The sequence below is a fragment of the Calidris pugnax genome, unplaced genomic scaffold, assembly GCF_001431845.1.
Source record: "Calidris pugnax isolate Ruff unplaced genomic scaffold, ASM143184v1 scaffold207, whole genome shotgun sequence".
Lineage (NCBI taxonomy): Eukaryota > Metazoa > Chordata > Aves > Charadriiformes > Scolopacidae > Calidris > Calidris pugnax.
The window spans coordinates 531,998-553,159 of record NW_015090931.1 but is presented as its reverse complement, the minus strand read 5'-3'; the positions used below and the strand labels follow the sequence as shown (position 1 = coordinate 553,159).

General features: G+C 38.5%; 1 protein-coding gene across 1 annotated transcript; it reads left to right on the top strand.

Annotated features, from left to right (window-relative positions):
- Positions 1-1,816: 1,816 nt before the first annotated feature.
- Positions 1,817-20,386, top strand: CARNMT1 (carnosine N-methyltransferase 1). Its single transcript, XM_014951660.1, has 8 exons — positions 1,817-1,942; positions 4,945-5,140; positions 6,118-6,281; positions 10,455-10,595; positions 15,276-15,454; positions 17,106-17,219; positions 18,134-18,237; positions 18,537-20,386. The coding sequence occupies exons 2-8, from the start codon at positions 4,952-4,954 to the stop codon at positions 18,636-18,638; spliced, it is 993 nt and encodes a 330-aa protein (XP_014807146.1). The 5' UTR covers positions 1,817-1,942; positions 4,945-4,951; the 3' UTR covers positions 18,639-20,386.
- Positions 20,387-21,162: the final 776 nt, after the last annotated feature.

The following is a 21,162-nucleotide window of genomic DNA, read 5'->3' as shown; positions in this document are numbered from 1 at the left end:
GGAAAAATCTACTTTGCCCCTGACAGATGCTTTTTAACTGGCAGGGCTGTGCTAGCTCTGTGAAGCAGCTGGGGAGCACTGCAGGAGAGGAGCCTGTGGTTCTTCTGTGAAGAAAAGATGTTTCTTTGGAAGTGGTGTCTCATTCCACTGGCTGCAACTTCAGGCTGCCACGGCGGACGGAAATGTTTGCTAAGTGTCTTGCATGTGTTTAGAAACATGGTGGCAATAAAAGTGGTGTTACTCTATAGAAGGCTATTGGCTTACATAAGAAGCAGAGAAATGCAAGTACAGGATTAGTTTGACATCAAGAAAGCAGTTTCTTCATGATGTCAAAACAGAATATGACAATGTAGTAGTCATAGACACTGATGTAGTAGGACCAAATTTTTTATGTTACAGAGCTATTAGTAGCTCCCTAACCTTCACAGTCAAGTCTGAGACCTGAGTTTCTAACTGGTTATGCTGTATATTGATTCAGATGTTGGTTTTCTCACATGCAGGGTGTTTCCTCACAGCAGGTCTCACATGCTACTTCATGAAACCATTTCATGAGCTCTTGGCAACAATGGCTCTTTTAACCATCCAAGAATGATGTCTGTGCTTTCTCTCCAGCCCTGCCACTGAACACACCTTTGTAGTCAAAGCTGCCCAGTCAGTCAATGTAGTTGCAAGAGAGCCAGAGCAATGTCAGAGTAAAGAAAACTGGAAACATTAAGAATAAAGTGAGAGTGTTTGTTGTTTCCAGAGAGAAGGGTAGTGTGCCAAAAACCGCGTCCTGTTCCCCTTTGACGCTACTTGGTGTACTAAAAGACTACAACTTTCTGCATGTGGAGTGAGTAGGACACTACTCTTCAGGCTCTCAAACCGAGGAGGGGGTAGGCCCTTACAAAGAAGGCCCTCTGCCACCAGCTGCCTGTTCTCAAAGCAAGTTGCAAAGGCGGCTGGTGACTTGCTGCAGGACACACAGAAGGCTGTCAGCAGCTAGTCGAACAAGTCCTGTCAACTGGCGGAGGACATGCTCAAATTGTCCTCACCCTCAGGGTTTCTGTGGGGGGAAAATTTTCTATCTAGTGACTCATGCATTGCTAGATGCTGCTTAATTTGCCTCCTCACTTTTCTTCTCCACCCATGTCTGTCCCCCTCCTTTTTGAGGGCAAGCATAATCCAGCCATAGTCTGGTGGAGAGGTATTTGCACAGCTCCCTTTGCGGCCCCTTGTCAGCTCCCCTCCCTCAATGCTGGCGGCCGGCTGCTGCACGCTGTACCTCACCACAGCCCAGAGCCGCCAGCCAGGCAGAGGCGGCCTATGGCCTGCCAAGGACAGAGAGCTGCGGTTCGCTAATTGCTGAACTTGTACTTCAGTTTTCGCGTGAGGCTTCCGGAGGAGCCAGGCAGCCAAGCACCCTCTTCGGGTACACCCCACGAGGCCCTTCAGCCTCCTTGCCGCCATGTGCGACCTCACATCGGCTGGGACTAGGGCTTTCCTCCCTTCCTGTGAGCGCTAAACCCGGATAGGGAGTGCTTTGCGGCGGCACCGGATCTAAAAACGGTCCGGGAGCGACGCGGGCGGGCTCCCCTGAGCCTCACGTCTAAGGGTTTCCATCCCCTCCCGGCCCCAACCGCCATTAAGCGACACCCGCCCTCCGGCTGTCACCGCGCACCCTGCCCAGGGTGACGTCATCGCCCCGGCCCCCCCCACCGCGCCTGTGCTTGCGCCCGCCGCCCCTCCGCCCCGCGCCGGAAGTGAGGGAGGGAGGGAGGGAGGGAGGGAGCGAGCCTGCGTGCGCGCGCGGCGGTGCGCGGCCGTTGGCGGCGGCCGAGCCGCAGGAGCCGAGGGCGCTGGCGGCGGCGGCGGCGGCGGCCACGGCAGCCGGGGTGGAGGAGGAGGAGCGGCTGGAGCGGGAGCATTTCCGGAGGATCATCAACGCCTTCCGATACTACGGGTAACCCAGACCGGCCGCCCGGTGTGCGGGGCCATGACAGGGCCCCTTTCCCTCCTCCTGTCACGCCGCGGGCGTCGGGAGCTCGCCGTCCCAGCGGGCCGCCTGGTTCCCGGAGCTCTTGGCTCTTCCTTGCCTGCCGTGTTGGCCGCCTCCCCCTCGGCCTGTGCGCCGCCGGCAGCCGCCGCGCCCGGCGCGGGGTAGGGAAAGGACCTCTGCGCCCCTTTCCCTTCTGGGTGCGATCGAAGTCGCTCCGACGTTTTTTGCCAGCTAGGAAGGATAAAAGGAAAAAAAAAAAAAAGAACGACGCATCTGAAAAGGGTGTAAAAGGTCTATTTTTATAAGATGAAACGCTTTAAGATGCTATAAAGCATGCAAAACAGTAGTAGTTCCTGCTGGTAAAGAATTGCAAACGGTGTTATCGTTATTAGGGAAATTTTGGAAAGACGTATTAATTTGCACAGCAGCTGAGACTTGTCGATATGGCTAATGGGTGCCTTTTTTAGACATCTGTTGAGACAGAAACCGGCTTGATGGCCCCACAGGAGTGACATAAAGTGAGAGGGGGACACACCCGGCTTTATATCTGAATCCCCTGAATGGAAGAGGAAACTAAAGTTACTCAGATTGCAGGGTGGGGGGACTGGCTGAAAAAGTCCAGTCCCCTACAGTATTTTGTCTGCCACTCTACGTTTAGAAAGCATATTTGGCATGTAGCTACCCTTCATATTTGTATACTTCAGTTGACAAAACGTCACCATGAGAATCGTGTGCTCGACCCTTTTTGTCAGTGTAGTACAAGCCATAATTTTTATGTGACAGCAATGTTCTTGGAAGGAGTGGATGATATATAGAGTATTTCTTCTGCTTGCTGTATTTATGTCTTGGCATTTTTTTGTTTTCCAGGACTAGTAGTTGAGCAGGAGGTTAGTCTCGATGACATTTTGATGATGTCTCTACCAAGAACTTAATATTAGTTATTACTATTAGCACCAACAGCCAACTGTAATTTACTTACATCATTGATGTAATTGTATCCTCAGGCCTTAGAAGCTGGGAACATGTTTCTCAACCTTGTGCTCAGCTGTGACTCTGGGTTGCTTTTGAATATTTCAGTTTTGGTAAACATATAAAAAAAGGATATGACTCAAATTTCTGCTACAGAAATTGAATTAAATTAGCTCTGACTCAAAGAAATAACTCTGAATTTAGGTGAACTCATATATATATATTGGGAGTTAAAAGTCATTTAATTAGAAACATCTATATGAGTAAGGTGATAACACTTTCAGATGAGTGCAGATTAAAGTTCTTGTATTCTGGAGAATTCATAGAATTCATAGAATTGATTTGGTTGCAAGAGACCTTTAAGATCATAAAGTCCATCCATTAACCTAGCACTACCTAGAAAGCACATCTACGTGTCCTTTCCGTATCTTCACGATGGAGACTCAGCCACTTTCCTGGGCAGGCTGTTCCAAGGCTTGACAGTCCATTCAGTGAAGAAATTTTCCCTGATATCCAATCTAAACCTCCCCTGGCACAACGTGAGGCCATTTCCTCTTGTCTTATCACCTGTTACTTGGGAGAAGAGACCGACCCTCACCTGGCTACAGCCTCCTTTCAGGTAGTTATAGAGAGCAATAAGGTCTCCCCTCAGACTTCTTTTGTCCAGGCTAAACAACCCCAGTTCTCTCAGCTGCTCCTCATAAGACTTGTTCTCCAGACCCCTCATGGGTTTTGTTGCCCTTCTCTGGACACACTCCAGCTCCTCAGTGTCTTTCTTGGAGCAAGGGGCCTGAAACTGAACAGTATTTGAGGTGGGGCCTCACCAGTGCTGGGTACAGGGAGACAAGCACTTCCCTAGTCCTGCTGGTGACTCTATTTCTGATGCAAGCCAGGATGCTGTTGGCCTTTTTGGCTGCCTGGGCACATTGCCAGCTGTCAATCAGTACCCCCCCAGTCCTTTTCTGCCGGGCAGCTCTCCAGCCCCTCTGCCCCAAGCCTGTAGTGCTGCATGGGGTTGTTGTGACCCAAGTGCAGGACATAGTAGATAGTAACTGGTCACGTTTCCAGACTGAGGTTGCAACTAAAATTGCAGCAATTGCACCTTGCTCTCTCTGATAGCTAGTTTTCAACTCTGTGCTACTGTACGCTGACACAAGAGTTTGAGAAGCCGTGCCTGATAACATCTGCTGACAAAAGGGCAGTATCCCTTGTCCTGGCTTTCTTACCGCTTTCTCTAGAGTTCTTATGACTGTGCTCAGCCAACTTGACTTGCTAAACTGACAGAAATCAAATATAGCAAAATCTGTGCAGCCCTCTTCGGGGTTAGCATGTTGAACGAGCTTTGTGGCAGGCTTAATGAGTGCTAGAACAAGATGGAGGGCCAAACTGTTCTGGCTGAGGAGAAGGAAGAGGACAAAAAAATCCCAGTCCTCTTGGCAATAGATTCACCATTTTTTATGGAATTTATTTTGGGGAATTGGAAGAGTTCTTTTTAGCTTGGATAAGTTACGCGACCGAATTCACAGTACTTGTACGTGAGTGGAATATGCTATTAAAAGATGGTAGCTCAGTATCTTGGTGTGGGCACCAGAACTCCAATATGGTCCAGCTGTGACTTGCGGTTCTTTCTGAAGCAGTTGATTTTGAGGATCCCTATTCCCACTCCACCACTCTGGTTGTTCAGTAAATTTTGTAGATCCATGTACTAAGGTAGTGATCACCTGTGCTGGAAACGAGCAGCTGATGATACCGCAAGAAGAAAACAGTGGTCCTCTTAAACTGCAACAAGTTATTAAGAGTGGTAATGTAGAACTAGAGTTTTAAACAAACATTTTGCCTAAAATTCTTGAAAACTTGTTCTCTAGTAAGGAATTACAAAGTCTGATCACTTTCTGTTTGTAAAGAAATGAGTAATTGTAATTGGAGTAGTTTAGAGTGCATTAGTTATATTTAGTGTGTGTGTTGCTTCTAAAGACCTTAAACCTTTTGCTTTTTAGAACGAATATGCATGAACGAGTGAACAGAACAGAGAGACAGTTTAAATCTCTCCCAGCTAACCAACAGAATCTTCTTCCTCAATTCCTTCCCCACCTTGACAAGATTCGGAAGTGCATTGATCATAACCAAGAGATCCTACAGACCATCGTGAATGACTGCGTTCATATGTTTGAAAATAAAGAATATGGAGAAGACGTATGTTAAAATATACTTTTTCATACTTCATAATTAAATTCTGTATGCTTTGGGATTTTTTTACGTTTGTTTTTCACACTCTTACGGCTCCAACTTCCTTTACTTTCGCCTTCTTTATTTTCTGCTTTCTTGTTTCCTGTTTGCTTACATTTTCTTACTCTTGTCTTTCACATCTTGTAGAGCTGTTGTTAGTCCTTGTAGTTACACTTATGAAAACTAATTGGTGAATCAGGCAAATCAGAGTAATCATTCTTAAAAAAGCAGTTTTTCACTCCAATTCTAGCTTTATCCTGGTTGCATTTTAAAGTTGTTTTTTCAATTAACTATGTAGAGCATAAATGACGGTGTCTGTCTAGGATATTATATGTTACAGCATTCTAAATCAGTTACAATTTTAGATAGGCCAAGTATTTTTCATGTTCTTATCTGTGAACACTTTTTAACGACTTACCTGCTTTTTCAGTGTATCATCTATTAAACAAAAGTGCAGTCAGACTTAAAAGACTGGCAGAGATGATAACTGAAGTTGCTTTTTGGTATCTGCAGGCGAGGTATGGTAATGGGCAGCTCTAACGTGAGCTTCTCAGTGTTGCCTTACCAGTACCTAAAGGGGATTCTGTGCTCAGAGTAAGCAGTTCAGCTGCTTCACTAGCTAAGCCCGTTTCCTTTCCGGAATAAGGACTACCAAATGTGCTCTGCTATGCCACACTATGTATTGTTTTTTGATGTGGAACCTGGTTGCTTGGGTCCCAAATTGAGACCAGCAAACTGAATTTGTTTAGGATTCCAGGTTGTATTTGAGCCCTGGTCCCAGGAGTGAAAGGCGAGTGCTTTGTCAGCTATAACTCCCAAGAGCCCTTACAGCATGGCTTTTGTCTGTTTATAATTTATTTCTTTCCTTGTTTTTTTTTTTTCCCAAACTAAAGGTACTTGGTACGTTTTCCACTAACTTTTTTTTTTCCTCCCACTTTAATCAGGGAAGAGGGAACATTACACCAGCTTCAACATTTGACATGGATAAATTAAAATCCACTTTGAAACAATTTGTAAGAGACTGGAGTGAAGAGGGAAAGCCTGAGAGAGATTCCTGCTACCAGCCAATCATTAGTGAAATTACAAAGAACTTTCCAAAAGAAAAATGGTAATAGTGCTTTAAGACTTAACTTTATGTGAGCATACACTTTGCACAGAGCATACACTTTGCACAAATCTAACAAAGTTTTTATGGAGTAATGAAAAGCTTGGATTTAAAGAGACATAAAACACTGTGAATGCAGTGGAATTTATTTTTTAATCAAGAAAACTTTTGTTTCTAATACAAGGTTTTGGAAAAGAGTGTAATCATAGACTTCACAAAGGAATACCAGGTAAAACAGAATTAATTATGTTTTTTTTCTGCAGCTTGACATAATGGGATATCTCTTAACTTTTCAAATAAGAGACCTCAGGAGATTGTGAAGTGAATTCAGTTGTGCTCAGTGAGGTAAAGTTTGCAGGTTAGCAGATCAAGCATATTTGCTGCAGATAAAGGGGAGGACCCTTGTGACAGCCACAAGTATGAGTATCGCCTTTCATGGTGGAAGGATGGAGAAAGAAGACTCTTAACCTCTATGGCAGTTTATTGCACTAAGAATTTACCTTGCAAATACTTAATTTACCCTTGGTTTCAGACAGGTGTTACAAGGCAAGTCTTAAAAAAGCTTTGCTGCTTGTGTGAGGGTAGCTTTGTAACTGCATTGGCTTGTTAACACCACCAAAATAGTAATCACTGCAGGGGTTTTTAGGTACCTTCTAAGTAGAAGTGTAGTGGTAGAATCTCAGGGTACTACTGCTGTAAGAATTCCATGTTTAATGGTTCTGCCATTTATTCAGCCCAGTCATCATAAAGTAGCTTTCAGTTTAAACTGGGAAATTTAGTGAACTTTGTACTCATAAATGTAACAGGTAAGTTCTTGGGTTTGATATAGCCCGGTGTTACTGTGGGTTTCCCTCTTTCTCAGTAATTGATAATAATGCACTTTTACCTATTTTAAAATACCTTCCAGTAGCTGTCTTTTGGTTTTCATTAGTAAAGACTTAGTGCTGGCAGAACATGGAATGGACATGGTTGGTTTCTCTTTTGCCTTGAACTAACCTATCTGAAGGTGTATGCACCACTAAAAATGTTTTATCTGAAGGTGAACTTTCTGTAATGTTTTTAGTGCTAATAGTGCACTACATAAGATAATAATGAGTTAAATACTACAGGTTACCTGATGTATCTCTGATGTGCAGATCTGTAGGAAAAGTCATAGTTAGTTTCAAAAGTAATCATTCTAATCTTCAGGGCAACTTTTTCTCTGTGTGCTAGCTTTTTTGGTTATGAGAGAGGTAACTTAGGTCAAATCCTAAGAGATCCCTGACTGAAGTTGGAAAGTCTTGACTTTTACATTAATGATCTATTTCAAGTACTCTAATTGGTATTAGGAAGGAACATGGGGTAACAGACTGGGGGAATCTGAGGTTGATAGCTTTGGGCTTCTTTACGAGGAATTCTGTTTGTGGTTGTCAAACACAACTAACATGACAATGCCTTTGTCCCTGTTGTGATGGCTCTGAAAGACCAGTTGGGGTTTTTTTTGGCTCTGCAGAAATCTCAGAACTTCACTGTATAGATCAAATGTGAGTTTCTCAAATGAAACATTTTTTTTTTATTTATAAAATGTGTAAAGGTTTAATATTGATGATCATTATAGACCTGTCGTAGCATTTAGACCTTAGAACCTTTTCTGTGTTCACCTATTGTTCCTTTACTGTTGTCAGCTCACTCTTTTTTCCTAGTGACTGGAGGCTCTCCTGCTTAGGTATACATAACCTCTCTGAGGCAAGAAGCAGAGTTGTTCAGAAGGGTCTTTTATCTTCATACATTATCAGGCTCAACTGGTAGTGCCACCTCGTCCTTGTCTGAGAGGTAGCTTCCCTGGCAGTGCAGGCTGGCTGATAAAACTGCTTCCTTTTTTACAATTTTGGACAGGAGCAGTTGTTTTCAGTTTGAAGGGATGGACAGGGACTGAACTGACCGTAGTGAAGTTATTCTGGCTGTTGTGTATAGTGGGTGCAAAGTCCATTTTCTCGGGGAGGGGGAGGAGGGGACTGGCTGTGAGGGCTAATGTGGGAAAACAGCCTGTAGATGGAACCTCAGAGTGCAGCTTTACATTCCTTTAGAGTCCACTTTTATAGTGCAGAGTGCTGAAGTCTGACGTGATGAAATGAAAGTGCTAGAGAAATAGTATGTTGTTGGCACTGGCTAATGAGAACAGCTTTGGCTAGATGTATTTTGCTTTGAAAAATATGGAGAAATATTTAATTCTAAAGCTGTTATTACAAGTCACATTTTACTTTTTAATGGCTTCAGTGGAATTGTACATTCAGTTTCTAGTTAACATTATTGGTTCCATTCATTGGAGTTATGTGAAAAAGGAGTTAAATTTTTGACACTGTTTGAGTATGTTTCTCTCCGTGCATGCACATGTTGTATTGTCACTTTTATTTGCAAGATTGGCCTTTGGTTTTTGTTGGTGTGCAAAGAACAGAAGTGATGTATATGCTTCCCCTTCTGGTACCATGTAGCCCTCTTCCCTGCTTTTTAGCCAGCCTCCTCTCCCCAAACCTGTCAGGTTAATAAGCCAATATGTCTTCCTTGTTGCCCCACAGGTTTTTAGTGGGTACCTGTTGGGTACCTATTTATGTTCCTAAACAGTGCTAGATCTGTGTCATAGAAATCCTGCTGCCGCTGGCTAGTTCGAAGCTGGTTTCGCTGTGGATAGCCTTGGGTTACTACCAGTTACCACAGTTTGGGATTATTTTTTTTTTAAATGTGTTTGCTACTGCTGCGAGTGCATATGTACCAAAGGAAAGTGGCTTCACAGACGTGCTCTTCAGTAATAGCAAAGTCTTGCTTTCTTGCTTAGTAATGAGAAAACAAAGAATCTGAAAGTATGATAGAATGGAAATGAAAATCAGAAATGAGAAAAACTTTGATTTTCCATTTGAGAGGCTTCACTAATTAGATGATTAAGTCACAAATCAAAAGGGACTATTAAAACTGTTTTGTTAGTTTGTGTGGCCTTTAGAAAAGAATAATGCTGTCTCTTGATTTTGGGTAATAGTCTTCAGATATGTACTACTTTTCAGAATTTACGTAACTCCTTCACTCATCTTCATGGTTATGCAGTATGCTAACTCTTTTGAACCTTGTTTCGTAGCCTGAATTTTTAAGTAGTCAATGGCTTCGCGTTTTGCTTTCATTGCATGTTTGGAAGTGCTGATTGTGGCATCCTTCATTTATATGCATATAAATTGATATACAAATACTTTGTCTGTGAATGTGATATGCAAAAGGTAGGCTAATGGGAGTGTTCAAACTTGTTTTTTTGGTATATGAAGTTATGAGGTCTTATTCATGGCTGAAAAAATATTGCTTTTTAGATTAAGTGTCTTTTCATTTTGGCGTGGGAGTGATTTTTGGTTTATGAGTGAAGGCTCGAATGCATTGTGATGTAAGTCTAATGGTTAGAACACGTATATATTGCCTTTTCTACCTGAAAGAAAATTTTGAGATTCTTAGCTCTTCTATTAGTTGCTGAGCTTGGAAAATGGGAGAGGTTTTCTAGGTATCACAGTAAATATGCACTGCTGGATGTCTTCTGGTCGTGTTCAACTTGATGCCTAGTTAAGGGAAGTGAAGATAAAGAGACCTGCAGTGTACTTTGATTTAGAAAAATCTCGTTACTTAATGTGTTTGAGTGAAATCAGTGAACAGCATATGTAAACCCCACAGTTACTGAGAAGGTAACTACTTCAAAGTTTTTACAGTCTGAATTGCTCGTCAACTTATGGAAGTTTTGTGTTTCTGATGTCAAAATACTTGTTTATTTTTCATGCAACATAACTAAGAAGTTTTCTAGAAAATTTACTAGCTATCAGTGGGCCTCCTAGAAAAATAAATGGTGCTATATGATAATGTTCTTTCTTCAATTTACTTAAGATATTTTTAGCTTGATAAATGTAAAAGTTTTCAGGAAAAAAAAAAGTTTTGTAATTATGCTCTGTATTCTGAATGAGGGTTGTATATGTTCTTTTGAGTTATTTCTGTGAATTGTTTTGTACAATTAACCAATCTGATCAGAACTGGCTCAGTTTGCATTTACAAAGTCTACAGGAAATAGATTATAATATCTTAAGTATATGGGGGAAAAATGTTTGACTGGACCTCTTAAGTTTTGTTAAGAGGTATCGGATAAAAGTCTTAACTGTTATTTTTGTTCTATTGCAGGGATTTCTCCAAAGTTAATATCCTGGTACCTGGTGCTGGGCTAGGTAGATTGGCGTGGGAAATAGCTAAGCTCGGTTATGCTTGCCAAGGAAATGAATGGAGCCTCTTTATGCTCTTTTCTTCTAACTTTGTACTCAACAGGTACATAGCTTATGTTTTACTTGCTGATTGATACCTAGGGAGGCAAAATTATAAATGAGAAAAACTTGAATAAATAAAACTCGCGAGAAAATATTTGTAAATCCTAGAACAGGACACACAGAACCACTTTTTAGTATCTTTTAATGAAAAAAAGTAATCAGTGTGATAAGTGGGGGAGGGAAGCATTGTTCCAGAGTCATTAAGATTATAGCAGGAAGCATGGCTTTTAATTTATAAGACTTAAAATCTCTAGACTGTACCACAGATTTTCTGCATAATTTTGCATATGTTTTTATGATTTATTTCACATCTGTTTCTGTAAAATGCACACCTATCTCACTGGTCTCAAATATAGACTAGTTAATGTGTGTGATACTTAGTGATGGTGATTAGTAAGAGAGGAAACATGTTAAAGTGTTACATTCTATACTAAAATTTTAGGTACTGTTTCGACATGAAGAACAACCACCAAAGCACACTGAACAACTTCTTAAGCAAGTGGCTAAAATGATATAGTTCATAGTTCCACAATTATGCTGAGGTACTAAACTTGAGTGTAATAAATTTCACTATAGGTTTAACTTAGTGACTTTTAATATTTGTTACTCTTGTCACTTGAATTGGAAATTACTTATTACAGAGGAAAGAAAACAGCTAAACAACTGTTATTTTAAGAATGAGAGCGGGAAGGCTAGTGTTGGATTGGCAGCTATGAAGAAGGTCGAAGGAGGTGTTTTATTTTTGGGGGAAGTTGGTACCAAGTTCAGAGAGACAGAATTTGTCAGTTCATTCTTCGATCTGAAATGATAAACCTTTGCTGAAAACACCTAAACTATTGGCTTGTTGTATTCTATATTATCACAACAGTTTGGAGCCTTTGTTTTTAGACTGATTGTTCATAGAGCACTGTGATAATGTTAAGTATGTTATGGATTACTGTTCAAAAACAAGGGAAAAACACTTTATTATGCTGCTGCATGTCTGCTTAAAACAGTAGTGTTCAATGTGATGAAAATAAATACTTGCTCAAGGTTGATTCGTTCTCTTTATCACATTCTTAAATGACTCATCTGGTGGTGAAACTGCATATAACAGTTGAGCTGATCTAATGCCTTGCAGCTACTGAAAGGAGGTCACATTCTTCTTGTGCTTAGCTCTACAGCCCTGCTAGCTCTTAGGCACTTTGGAACTTTTGATGTTATTCAAAACAGCATAAAAGTTTTCATTTCCATCTTTGGGAGCATTGATGAGCTGTCATAGTACTTCAAATCTGGAAGTTAACTTCACCCCTGACTACCTCTGATGACACGGTTTTTTGTCTTCCTTAAATAATGAGTCTTTGGCCTGTATGTGGAATTCTCCTGAAGATCCATGCTTAGCCTATGATAGTAATCATTCTTAGCATCTAATGCTCATGTGGAGTTTTCTACTTATGTAAGATACTTAGCAAAGACGTGTATATGCATTAGACTTTCTAACAGTATTAGATTTTAGACAGTAAAACTGTGTTGCTCAGCTTCTGTAATCTTCATTTTTGCTGGGCAAGTTATCAGTTATGAATTTGCCGTTAGCATGAAAGGGAATACTACTTACCCGACTCTGAATTTCAGTCAGTTCAGTTAAGTCCAAGCGTTCTTTTCTCCCATATCTGGTTGTGGGCTTGGAGTGTCTCTTAAGAAAGTTTTAGGCACTTCTGGGATATTTCATTTTAGTCTTAAGCGGCTGATCCCTGTTAGCCTTGTGAAGTGGACTTGTCTCTGTTTTTGGAACTGGAAGGAACAGGAATGTTCAAAGAAGGATTTTGCAGAATAGTTTTTAACTGCAGTTTTAATTTAATTTTTGTTTTCATTTGATGAAAGCATGAGGATTTTGCTAACATGCTTATAGTTTGGATATACCTTCTTTCTTTGGCCCTGCTTTATTTTTAGGAAGGCAAAGTACTGTCTTGAGCGTCAAGCCAACTACTACAGTGGGCTCCTAGATGTGGTACAGTGACTTAAGTCTTCTGTATACGAAGTCGTACCTAAAGTAAAAAAAAAATCTAGTTCTTTTAAATTGTGACGTTTTGTTACTGTGGATAAAGTTGCATAGCGTGTTATGTAGAGAGTTTGTCAAGGTGTAACTGTGGTCATTAAAGTGTTTGAAGTTAATTAGAGTGCGTTATACCAGTGAGGAAGCTCTAATTTGAAAATAAAGTGACGCTGGAGTAGTTAAGCTACAATGGCTCCAAGGCTGCTGCAGTCCTTGTATGGGGTATTTTGTTTTTTCTTGTATGGGTAAGGTTCTTACTGCTGGTATATTTTTCAAATGTTTAGATGAGTTCTGGATATCATGACACATGGCAGATGTCATCACTGGTGATGTATGCACACACTTCATTTTTTACATGTTGGAAGACCAAAAACTGAATAGCATAATCTGTTTTCCTGCTTCTGGAAAGCATACCAAATTTTTCAGGCAGTCTAGAGTCACAGACTTCACTTTGTTATTTCCAAGTACCTCAAAGCCAAGTTACTTCACTTTGACATCTGACAGGAAGGGAAGAAACACTGGGGTTGTATCTATCTGGAGGAGACAGGAGCAGCTGCTGGCTGAGTTGCTGTTTTCAGCAGCTGGAGATTCTGAGCACAGGGTCAGTAGATTCAGTCCAACAGCTTTCAGTAGCTGTAGTCCCACTTACTTCAAATGAACCTTCCCAAATACTCGTAATATAAAATCACTTTGCACCCAAGTCAGAGAAGCATTGGTTTAGAGGAGCTTTAATTAATACTAGTAGAATTCATGCTAATAATTGGCTAGTCTATCGTTTCTGGCAAGAATGTAATTTTAGATAAATCTTACCACTTTGAGATGGCTGCTTAATTGTATTTGTTGCATGTCCATGAATGCCTTAGGATGAAAATTGCTAGGCATTTTATCTTTAAATCAGTTGACAGAAGTAAGATTTGACTTACCATCTTTTCCAGAACTGTCTTTTTGACTGAATGTTGAACAGTAAATGCCCTGCCCCCCCCGGAAAATAGTGAAATGCATCACAGTTAAAGACGTTAGATTTTTATAACGTAACTTACATCATATATCCTTTGTTGGAATGATGAATTACAAAGGACTGCGCTACTTAGTTTTGAAGTATAAATTACTGAAACTGGAAATGGACATTTTCAAGCCTGAATATGGAGAGGGATTGGTCTTTTATATTAAATTGGAAATTCCTTTGAGAACTGTTCAAAAGTCTACATGAATATACTTTGTGTTGGGAAAAGAAAATACAGGGAGGTGTGTGTTCCCTTATAACTCAGAAAAAAACTTAAATCTACTCAGATATCTTACTCTCTTTACCTGGCTCTTGGAGAAGTTTTCATTGTTAAAGAAAAATGTTCTAATAATAATACAAATTAATTTGGAACATATGGAGAACGCTAGAATTGTTAACACGCAACTTCTGTTGACCGGTGTGAGGACTTCCGGTGTTTTGTTGGTGGTGGGTTTTGTTTGGGATTTTTTTTCTTCTCTAAACAAAATAGAAATGCTTTTCTTGAAGAAAATGATGCCATATTATAGGTCTTTTTCCCTGTTTGTTTTTTTTTTTTTTGCTTTGACTGCTACATATATCTGATTGATATTTATTTATTCATTATATATGGACGCAGTTGATGACTGCAGTGTACTGCTGCTCAAATGTAGGTTGTCTTTGTTTTTTTACTGATAAAATGAAATATAAATATGACATGAAGAAGGTGAAAAATGTTATTTCAGAGACTTTACAACAGATGTTTTCTATCCACCAGCCAAAAGAGTGCACTTTCTATAACCTGGTACACTGCTTGCAGTTTATTAAGTATTTGATGATACGTGTTTTATGGGACAGATGTGTCCTCTGTCTCTGAAAGAAAATGGCTTCGTTTTTAAATTACAAACTGATTTTACAGGATTGTGGGGAAAGCTGTTTTTTATACTTCAGTGCTATATTTTATCACTTTTTAAAATAGGAGTTGACCAGGTCACATCAATCCACAAATTTTATTTTACAGAGACGTGTTTACTTGGCATAACTGCAACGCTCCAGATGTTACTAACTTAAAATGACATCTAGTGCAAAACTACTATGCTTTGCAAAATCTAAAAGCATTCCTTCACTGATCTGAAAAATGCTTTTTTTTTTTGCTGTACTTCAAAATGCCTATGATTATGATTCAGACGGGACAAAAGTCTAGAATAAGAACTAATTTTTTCAATAAAATTAATGGAATTAATGAAATGGAACTAATTTTTTTTTAATAAATAGGAAAAAATGATCCAGAAAGTCTTAGCTTTTCTGAAGATACTAAATCATAAATTTCATTGATCTTACAAAAGAATCTTATGCATATTCTTTTCAGTGGAGAAGTAACTCAGGGAAAATGGTAAAACGTGGGAAAAGGCAATTTTAAAATTAAAAAAGATAGTTATTTTGCGGTGATAACTCGTCAGAGTAAAATTGTTTTTTTGATCAGTTCATAAATTTATTTGCAGTCTGAAGTGTTACGAACTAGGTAAAAGTCCTTAAGAAAACATGTAGCTTTTGCAAGAATTTTATCAACAAAGCAATGGATGTTGGTGAAAGTCTTTGACTCCTACATTTTTAGATAGTAGATAAGCAATTAATTGAAACTGAGTTGTGCTGATTTCTGTGTTTTGCAGATGCTCTGAAATTAACTCATGTAAGCTTTATCCCTGGATTCATCAGTTTAGCAATAATAGAAGATCTGCTGATCAGATACGTCCAATTTATTTCCCTGATGTTGATCCTCACAGTCTTCCTTCTGGTTCAAACTTCTCTATGACAGCTGGGGATTTTCAAGAAATTTATTCTGAGTGCAGTGAGTAAATGCAAACTTCACCCATCCATGTAACTGTATCTTCAGAATATTTATTATGGTCCAGTTAATGGCTACAAATAGAAGGGAATTGTATCTACAAGCATTAAGCAAAATGTACTATCTGTGGCAAGATTTCCTTATTTTAAATCAGCTTTGCTTTTCCTATTGGTTCTCAAAAAATATGGACACCTCCTTGCCTAACAGGTCTTTGTTGCAGTAGTCTCTTTCAGAATAGGACAGCGTAGTAGTAGTATGGAAAAGTTTACTTGATACAGAAAAATGATGTTACAAAAGGGACAATGTGACTAGTCACTTTAGTGTAAAAAATAACAATATGAGGGGTTTTATGTCGATTCATTTCCTGTTGTAAAAGCAAAGCAAACTGTTTCAGTAGTACTAAATTGAAAATGGAAACAGTATATACTTATTGACTGTCAGTAGTAAATATTTCAGAGGCACATTATGGGGCTGATAATTATCAAAGATTGAGACTTCCGTCAGTACAAGTAACCCTATTTTTTCTTGTGATACCAGGTTAGTTGTGCTGTCCTCAGTGTAGCTATGAAGTAATTTTCCCTGACTAACCTAATGTTGAATTAACCTGCAGCAGACTATCTTATGTCGTACCTACTCTACCAATTACATATTTAGGATTTGATCAAGGGTAGCACTCACCTGGTTCTTTTATATGTAGTCTAATATAAGCCTATTTAGAAGTCACTATTTTTTCCTTACACAGTATTGGATTATTGCTTCAAACATCTATTTTCTATTTCCACCTTTCTGTCCATATTAGACCCATGAACATTTTTCACCAGGATGATATAGCTATTAATCTACCTATTATTGTACAGGTAGACTTCTAGATACTTTCATGCAGGATCCTTCTTTATAGTTCCTTATTTTTCTGAAGGTTCTGTCTTACCTTAGAACATCTGATACTGGCATAAATTGAGACTTTTAATTTTTTTATTTACAGAACTTAAAACTTATGCAATATCAACAATACCTGTTTAGAGAAAAACAGGGAGACTCATGCTTTGAAAGGTAGACTTTGAAAGATCCTGCTTGTCAAATTAACTAGTGAAAAACAGCTGGAGAAATGTTCAGATACTGAGTAAAACATTTTAAAACCATGTGATTTTTGAAAGTACACTTTAGTCTACACACTTGTATTGTTCTAGATATTAACCAGAAAGGCCCAAAACCATTGCATATTTTTGCAGTTGTATTTTTAACTGTTGTGGTATTTAAGTTTGTAGGACAGGTGAGTAATAGTACGCTTGGGCCTTCATGTATATAAAATGTTACAATATTAACATTGTACAGTATATAATATAAATGTGCCTCATTTTATCTAATGTGTATGAATGCTTCTATAAAATGCATAAATAATAAGTATAATATTTTAGAGTGTGTTATGTATATGTACACATACATATATATCTGTAGGTCACATGAACCCAAACTTCACTGTTGTTAACGTAAACCAAAATATATTATTTATTAGTAAACAAAATTAATAGCCTTCAACTGTTGTTAGTTGAAGGTAACGCTGAGTGCATAAACAAATACTGGGATTATATTATGAATTTTTAGAAGTGTAGAAACATCGAAACTAATCTTTGTATACTTTGCTCTTTTTGTGCAGATACATGGGACTGTATAGCAACTTGCTTTTTCATAGACACAGCACATAACGTTATTGATTACATTGATACGATATGGAAAATACTGAAGCCTGGAGGAATATGGATAAATGTAGGCAAGTGTGACCAACCTTTCTTCCTGCCAGGCCTGACTTAAGTTTTATCTTGTGACAGGCATCTAGTAGTTGAAAAGAGTTGGGGAGGTCAGTGTGTCTGTGCTGAAAACTCCGTAGAGCTAGAAACATCTAAGGCTTGTAAATGATCTCATATGTGTTCAGAATATGTCCAGATGTTTGCTAGTTATAATCAACTCAACACCATGTGATTTTTAAATACAGAAGTAAATCTTCCTAGTGAGATGTTTTCATTCGTGCATCAAAAATTTGTTATTTGACAAATGGAGTGTTTTGTTGTTGTTTTGGTTTTTTTTGCTATTATTCTAAGAAAATAGAACTTGTTCTTTGTGTAAATACTTCCTTGCATTTTTTTCTTGGTATGTTGTCTAATTGGTACTGTGTTGCTTCTAAGCAGAAGCTTTGGGAATGAGATTTATATATGCCTTATCGCAAAAGAAAAGAGACTTAATTTAAGTCTTCCATGTTTAGGGGATAACAGGCAAAATTCGGAAGTTAAACATTTTGTATTGTAGAAACTGGTCAGTCACTAGTCAGTCACTGCACCAGTCCTGACCAGTTGCAGAATGCGAGCAGAGCTCCTGAGTAGACCACAGAACGTCCTGCCTTCTCTTCTATAGAGACAGGCAGAGAAGAAATCTTAAAATAGAGAAAACACAGTCTGTTAGGAAATGAGACTTCATTGTTGAATAAACAGCTGAATTGATTTGCTGCCATTTTGCATCGATTCTGAAATTTGTTATAAAAATCACATTCGAGTGATAGAAATGTGTTCTTTTGTATGTATTTGAATACGTAAGTCTGGATATAAGCGTTCTTTGCCCTTTCAGTGCTTTTGATTTTTAAAACATTTTTGTCTTCTTGATAGCTATTTCCATTTTATCTTTGTATTCTAGGTCCTCTCCTCTACCACTTTGAAAACTTAGGAAATGAACTTTCTATAGAACTTAGCTATGAGGATATAAAAAATGTTATACTACAATATGGATTCCATATAGAGGTAAGAAGATGCTGTAGTATGCAATGAGTAGTATTGGTATAAACCAGACAAACTCCTTTGAATAAACCTTTACCTTAAATTTAGTTCAACATAATGGCATATGCTGATAACTTCTAGGAGAATTACATCTTTATAAAAGTGTTAAAAATTATTTGCTTTCGTAATTTTTAAAAAAGTGTATAGATGGTCTTTGAAATCTGGTAAATACACAGCAATTCTTTTTTTTTTTTTTTTTAAGAGAAACTTGTTTAGTTTTTGTAAGGAAGGTGTTTTGAAAACTGTTGCTTTTTTTTTTTCAGGTGGAAAAAGAATCTGTACTGTCAACTTACACTGTGAATGAACTCTCCATGATGAAATACTACTATGAATGTGTGTTGTTTGTGGTGAGAAAACCAGAATAGGAGTGGTCTGAGTAGGTTAATCAGAAGTAAATGTTGGCTTGAAAGCTAACCGTGAGGGTAAAATGGACTGGGTGATGTCTGGACACAACCTCAAATCAGTGGTGCCTTCTTATTCCTAATAGTATTTAGATAGTGTCTATTTTCTTAATATCTCTTGCTATCCAGACATGTTCTATGCCATGCATATTTGTAATATACTTGTGAAAATGGAGGAAGAAATGTTCACATATACTTATTTGTGCTTTGGAATGCGTTAAAAACAAAAGCAAAAACATTTTCTTGAGAGTAAAGTTTAATGTTTGCCATAATCAGGCTAATTCTCTGCATATGCTGCGTCATTTTTCATAGATTTATAATTAATATCTTTTTTCTGCTTTCTGATGTTACGAATGCATAGTGGTGCTTACTGTACTAGCTATGTCACATTTAGAGAAGTACTTCTAAACATATATTTAAATTATGAAGTCTGAAGTGGTTGGAAAGTGATAAAATTATTCTTGATAGATACAATAGCCATCAGAACTGTTACAGCATTCTCTGTGGAACTGAAATGAAATGCATTATACAAATGCTAATCTTTGTATCGCTCTTGACAATTTAATCAAAACACAGAACCTATAGACAATAAGAAATACTATGTGAAAGCTGAGTACTGAGTAAAGGAAAAGCAGCATGTCACCAAAAAGCCGTATGTTAACCTCATTTCAGGAATAACTCTGATTTTGATTAATCTCTTAGTGTTGAAACTGAAATATGTTAGAGGCTTTGCCATCTTAAAATACATTGATTTTGAGTCACCTACTTACTGCTTAAGCCAAAACAATGAAGCAGTATTTTTGTTAAACATAGTTAACAGAAAGTCATATTATAACTTGAGCTTTTTAAAAGTTGATAACATAGCTGAGTTACTCATGCAAAGTGTAGGTAGTGCAACAGAAAAATCCCTGTTTCTTAAAGGGAGAAAAAAAACAGTTATATGTAAATAGTGTGTGCTGTAACCTAATCATCTCTACCTGAGTCAGCATATGCAGGCCTGTTGGTAGAGTTTCCTTCTGACTTCAGGCAATTTAGCCTTGTGACTAAGTGACTTCTTGGTTCCTTATCATAATGCGTTTTGTTGTGGTTTTTTTTTTGTTCTGGCAGATGTCCCTTACATGAATATTAAACCTACAAATTATGATACTATACAAGAGACTGAGCCTTCTGTCACTTAAAAGGCACTTCAAAGTGACAGAAGTTGTACATGAGAAATTATTAATTAGTAATCATTGTGCTGAGAGGAGATGTCATGTCAGCCATTTCGTTTTCTTAATAAGTTGGTTACCTTAAGTACCATTTTCATTGATTTTCAGAAATTTCTTTAAAAAATAAAAATATTATGATAAGGAATCAAGGTTTTGGTTTTGGTTTTTGGTTTTTTTTGTCCTTTCAAATTTGGTCATAATGGCACTGGAAAATAGCCTGTTTGTTTCCCATTCTTCTAGACCCCCTTTTTGACGGTGAGGTCCTAATCGCATCTCTTCAATAGACCTGTTACTGGCTTTTGGATTTTCCCCATTAACGCCAGAAATTTGTGCCTTTGTTCCTAAATTGAAAGTCTGGAAGGAAGGAAAACACAAACTGTTTTTTTTTTTTTTTTAATTAGTTTCAACACTGCATAAGAGAGGGTGTGTTTGAGTACTGTGCCCCTTTCTGCTCAGAATCGCTATTGAGAATAAAGGCTCCTGGTCTACAGAAGTTTTCAGTTAGAGTTTTGCTTAAACTAGTCTTATTTGAACTGACTCTTCTCTTCTTCCTTAAAAGTGCACCACCAAGATTTAGCTCCATAAAATGAACTGTCGAAGTTCTACCCTGCTCCAAAAAAAAATGTGCTTAAAGCTGAAACACTGCCATTGCAAGGAGGAGATATAAGAATATATAATATATATTGATTTAATTTCCTTATTGTACTATTTACTTTTTTTTTCTTTGAGGGACTTTCTGATTCTTTGCCTTCATTCTGATTTTTTTTTCCCTGTAGATAGAATATGATTTGTCTTGATTTTCAAGCTCCTTGAAGTAAGACAAGGTGAGGTGAATGCCAGTTTTGCCATTGCTGAGTAGTATATCTATGTGTAATGTCACCTAATTTCTGCCCCCAGCCTGCTCTATAGTTACGCTCGAGAGAGGTGGTGTTCCTGTTTTCTGCAAATGGGAAGTTGAACTTTTGCTCTCTGTTTGGATGTTGGTGTCCTTTGTTCTGCTGCGTTTGTTCTTCGCCACCCCATGTTGTCACAAGTGCCATTTTTTTTTGGTGTGTTTTTCACACTTGCTTAGGTCAGGTATTGAGTGACGTGCTTCTGTTTCTCATCTAGAAAGTGCCGGTTTCCCCCGGTGTTTTAAGTTATAAGGGTTGCATTAAGAGTTGGAAGGGGACTGATCTTGCGTGTAAGCCGGCTGAGTCAGTAGTGTTCTACCTGCAGTCCTATTTATGAGTCCTTAAAACTAATCACTGGTATTCTTATTCAGGGGATAATAATTGTGC

Bases quoted from the DNA above. Each gene is read 5' to 3' on its own strand.
- CARNMT1 (XM_014951660.1), top strand. From the start codon at position 4,952: ATGCATGAACGAGTGAACAGAACAGAGAGACAGTTTAAATCTCTCCCA. The intron at 6,282-10,454 runs GTAATAGTGCTT...GTTCTATTGCAG, and splicing joins AACTTTCCAAAAGAAAAATG to GGATTTCTCCAAAGTTAATA. The intron at 17,220-18,133 runs GCAAGTGTGACC...TTTGTATTCTAG, and splicing joins AGGAATATGGATAAATGTAG to GTCCTCTCCTCTACCACTTT.